The sequence below is a fragment of the Penaeus monodon genome, chromosome 12 (genome assembly GCF_015228065.2).
Source record: "Penaeus monodon isolate SGIC_2016 chromosome 12, NSTDA_Pmon_1, whole genome shotgun sequence".
Classification (NCBI taxonomy): Eukaryota; Metazoa; Arthropoda; class Malacostraca; order Decapoda; family Penaeidae; genus Penaeus; species Penaeus monodon.
Window position 1 is genome coordinate 7,921,288 of NC_051397.1, and position 5,000 is coordinate 7,926,287.

The window sequence follows — 5,000 nt, forward strand, 5'->3', positions numbered from 1 at the left end:
GAGAGAGCGAGAGCTAGAGAGCGAGAGAGCGAGAGCGAGAGAGCGAGAGCGAGGAGCGAGAGCGAGAGAGCGAGAGCGAGAGAGCGAGAGCGAGAGCGCGCACGAGAGAGAGAGCGAGAGAGCGAGAGCAAGAGCGAGAGAGCGAGAGCGAGAGAGCGAGAGAGCGAGAGCGAGAGAGCGAGAGCGAGAGCGCGAACGAGAGAGAGAGAGAGAAGAGAGAAGAGAGAGAGAGAGCGAGAGAAAGAGACAGAACGAGAGAGAGACATAAACATACAGAAAGCGACACCGACATGGCATGAGGAATACAGTTAGCATTAGGCGTACCCCCCTCTCCTTCCTAATTAACGAATAATTTTAGAAAAAAAAGAGCTTAACAATAAAACCATAATAACAACACAATAAAATGATAACACTAAATAAGATAACAAAACACAATAATAACGCTAAGTTAATGCCTTTAGCGAGAAAGATCAACCCTTGCAACAAGAGGAGATCATATGCCAATGCAAGAAATACGCGGAAGACGGAGACGATGCGCGGACAGTCAACACGAGATGTTGATACCCAGAGTTAAGAGAACAAGAGGCAGGTTCAGGGTTGACAGCGTTCGGAGGGATGGGGGGGGGGTGGCTTCCCCTTAACCTACTTTGCTGCGGTGTATGGGAGGGAGGGCGTCGAGGAGGGAAGGAGGGCGGAGAGAGAGAGAGAGAGGGAGAGAGAGGAGAAAGAGAGAGAGAGAGAAGAGAGAGAGAGAGAGAGGAGAGAGAGAGAGAGGAGAGAGAGAGAGAGAGAGAGAGAGAGAGAGAGAGAGAGAGAGGAGAGAGAGAGAGAGAGAGAGTGAGAGAGAGGTATAGGGAGAGAGAGTTGGGGATAGAGGGAGAGAGAGAGAGATGGAGAGAGGAGGAGAGAGAAGAGAGAGGAGAGAGAGGAGGCAAGAGGAAGAGAAAGAGAGAAAGAGAAGAGAGAGAGAGAGACGAGAGAGCGAGAGAGAGAGAGAGAGAGAGAGAGAGAGAGAGAGAGAGAGAGAGAGAAGAGAGGAGAGAGAGAGAGAGAGGAGAGAGGGGAGCAAACGAAAAGAGAGAGAGAGAGAGAGAGAGAGAGAGAGAGAGAGAGCAATCGAAAGAGCGAGAGAAAGAGAGAGAGAGAGAGAGAGAGAGAAGAGAGAGAGAGAGAGAGAGAGAGAGAGAGCAAGAATGAGTAATGAGGGGGAGCAAGGGAGATGAATGAAGTGGAGAGGGGAGGGGGAGATGGAAGGGGAGGAAGAGAAGGAGAGGAGAAAGAAACGAAGATGGGGGGGGGGATGAAATAGGGTTTAAAAAGAGTTACGAAGAGAGAGCTAGAGAGCGAAAGAAAGAGGGGAGAAAAGAAAAGCCGTTCGTTGGAATGTCGAGTTAGTCACAGCGAAGAAAGGGGTGGAGAAATATGTTAATCCGTGTATGAATTAGAACTGAGTGAAACAGAATTCGCTAAACGTGTCTTTGAGAACCTTAAACCTTTGAAACGTCTTTATTTCACACAGCAAAGAGGCGAAAGATTTATAGTGTTAGAAATGGTACAGGAAAAGTTTCAACGACTCCGTTATAGAAAATCAATGAAAAAAACAAACTTTTAGATTTTTTAAGAAAATACTTATAAGAAAATAACTTATAAAGAAGAGAAGTTGTAAGACTTATGTACAGACTTACTGAATAATGGAATATTGTTACGTTTAATCTCCACGCCAGACAAAGGGATAAATAGGAGGAAAAATGGAGACAAAGAAATAAATAGGAAGAAAAGGAGACAAAGAAATAAATGCTACAGCGAGAGATTTTTTTTTTTTTTATCAAAGTAAAAATTCCAAGGAGGAATTTCTTGAAAAAAGGGATGAAACAATAAACAATATAGGAGGATAGAGATGAGAAGAGGGTAAAAAAAGTGTAGGTAGTGGATATTACGAAATGATGAAAAGATGAAGTGAAGACATGACACGAATAAAGATGGCAAGGTGGTTGTTGCTGCAATTGCAATGCAATATGAGGAACTGGTGCACATAATTGTCTAAACTGCATCGAATCAATGATATTTTTATTGCAATCGAAAATTTAAGGAAAAATCAATCACGATTTCTCTTGTGGGTTTTATTTAGAGGTAAAATGTCATTCTTTCATTTTCTGTGTGTAATAGTGTTTTCTAGTTTGGAATTTTTGAAGATATGTTTTATTTACTTCATATACTGTGGATATCTTCAACTTATCTTCGTATAAGTTCTTATGAATTATCAATTTCCTCATTCAAAGATCAGAGAAGGTTGATAGATACTAATATATAGAAATAACTTAACAATATTTATTGCCTAAAAGTAGAATACAAAAATAAATAAATAAATAACACAGTCCATTTACAAAAATAATACATACACGGGTGCATGGTCTAGCGTCAACTGTACAAAGCAAGTCACAAAACTTTACAAATAACAACACAAACTTTGGTCAGTCATGAGTTGCAATGTAGGAACATTTTTCAATCAATGGAGTCTGTCCTGTAGTTTTTGTCTCGTCGATATGGATTTTCTCTGTCACTGAAGCCGTATGTGACGAAGAAAATTGTTTGTCTGCAGCGGAAAGCGTCTGTCAGTTTGTCTATGAATGAGTCAAGTCCTTAGAAAACGCTACTCCGCCGGGTCTGCGAACATTGATGAAGTTCCTACGGGTCTTTGTTACGAAATGTCAGGTGTCTCGAAGTCTATTGTCCACTATACAGAGAGCTACAGAAATACTGAGATTTCTAGTACGAAAACTAGCTGACTAACGTACCCTGATTGGCATCACAGTTTATCGTGACTATAAGGAATCTGGCACTTGCGTACTGTAAAGCTATGGTGATTGACTCATTTGAAGTTCGGTAGAGAGAGGGATGAAGTTATATCGTTAAGGTTTGGTGCGGGGGAAGTTGTCAAATCTGATCGCTGGGAAGTGCGGTTGGGGGTCAGAAGGTGAGCGGTGGTGTTCAGAGTCGGGGTCAATCATTCTATACGTTGAGCTGTTTGTCTCACGCAGTTTGTGCTGTCCTTCCGGTGTTCTATCGTCTGTCTAATGTCTGTCCGAAAAACTTAAACAAACATTAGTGTGTTACAACAAATGGGAAATAAATATATATAATATATCTATGCAATGCTGGAGGAATGTCGAGCCAGCGACACAGCGCCTCCAGACGGATGCCCCGTCGGGGAGTGGCTGAAGGGCCTGGGGTGGCGGGACACGGACTTACAGGCACTTGACAAGATTCTCTTTTGTTTTCGGCAATATTTCGTCAGCCTCGGCCATCGCGAGGGACGCCTTCGGCCGCGGGAGATACCGATCCTCTCCGAGTCCACCCGAGGCTGCATCTTAGAAGTCGTAATTCTCGATGGCCTCGTGGACGCGGGCAGCCAGCCGCTGGACGATGGGGAGGTTCATGAACGAGGGAGTCTCGACGGACCTCTTGTAGTGGCCGCCGCCGGCGCCGCCGCCGGTGGAGGTGTAGCTGCTGCCGCTGACGCCGACGTCGTAGCCAGAAGTCTCGTAGCCGGGGTAGTAGCCGGTGGCGTAGCCGTAGTCGTAGTCGCTTCCAAAGGCGTTTTCAACGGAAGGCTTAAGGGTTGCTGCGTGGAAATAAGAGAAACAACACTGAGGAACACGAATAATAATTAAAAAAAATATTTGCAACTATGCCACACCTTAACCGTATCTCGATTGCCGAGGTCGGCGTCATCACGAAGATCACTACTTAGAAGGCATCGAAATCTCCGCGACGAGGCGCCTCATACTCACCGATGAGGAGGACGAGGGCGACGAGGATCACGATCTGGATGGCGATTTCAAAGAGGCTGCCGAGGGGCGCAAGAAGGCTGATTTTCTTGGCCAACTTGAGGACTGGGTGAGACAAACGGATTCATTGTCAACACGTAATTTCTAAGACTAAAAAATATTGCATGCATTATCTATGACACAGGATTTCGCCACGGAACATAAACCTCACAGATACATATAACACATTAAAAATAAAGTAAAGATGAATAAAGAGCAAGAAACAGAGACACAGAGTCGTGTCCTTACCATCAGCTCTGCCTTCCTCCTGCTCCTCTGCAACGGCCATGCCCACCACGAGGGCCAACAGCAATAAAGTTCGCTTCATGATTCTGAAAAAGAGAAAAAAAATAAAAGTAAGCGAATGATCTATTACATCTCGGGACGAATTGAGATATTTACAACAAGAGACAATATCCAGACACCTTATATCAGCAAGAGTCTCGACCACAAAGACAATATCTCAAGTCTCGTGTTTCCTTCACGGGAGAAGTCACTAAACCACAGACTCTCTATACAAAGTCCCGAACCACACGAGTATACTCACGTAAGTGTGTGTATACAAGGAGGTCCGCGCCGCACTGTAGCCAGACACCGAATGGTTGACGCTAGCAGAGTTGAGCGTATTCATACTGGGGTTTATATAGTCTCTCTCGCTGGACTCACGCGCTCATGACCTGTAAACCTACATGGACCGCCGACCTGCTGCTGAACACACCCGGACGCGTTTACACACATTATCATTTGTAGCCATGTGGATTTATTTCATTTCCCTTCTCGCAAGATCTAAAGAGGATTTGGTGATAGGGTAAATATTGGTGGGAATGTGACTCGTTACGTTGCGGTTGAAAGGAGCGCCATGTCTGTACGAATCAAAAAGAAATTGGTTTACTTGAAAGTGAAAACGGGCGAGCGATCATATCCTGTACCATTATTCTAGACTAATTTATATCCATTACAGTCTTGGCTTATGTGTTATTCTCAAGCACTTGGACATTTGCTAAGTACAAGTCAATAAAATGAAATCAAATATTGGCTATAAAGTCATAATTCGAGCGACAAAACCCATGCAAGCCGCAAGAAATGCCGGGTAGTTGTGTCAGCCAATCACAGAGCAGTTCCTGTAGAGGTGCCAATTCAATGATTTATGTACATAATCGAATCGAACAATGA

The 5,000-nt window shown here is 44.3% G+C and overlaps 1 protein-coding gene across 1 annotated transcript; it reads right to left on the minus strand.

Annotated features, from left to right (window-relative positions):
* Positions 1 to 2,308: 2,308 nt before the first annotated feature.
* On the minus strand, positions 2,309 to 4,480 carry LOC119579244. Its single transcript, XM_037926984.1, has 4 exons — positions 4,375 to 4,480; positions 4,077 to 4,159; positions 3,792 to 3,893; positions 2,309 to 3,622 (listed from the first exon to the last, which is right to left on the minus strand). The coding sequence occupies exons 2-4, from the start codon at positions 4,153 to 4,155 to the stop codon at positions 3,369 to 3,371; spliced, it is 435 nt and encodes a 144-aa protein (XP_037782912.1). The 5' UTR covers positions 4,156 to 4,159; positions 4,375 to 4,480; the 3' UTR covers positions 2,309 to 3,368.
* Positions 4,481 to 5,000: the final 520 nt, after the last annotated feature.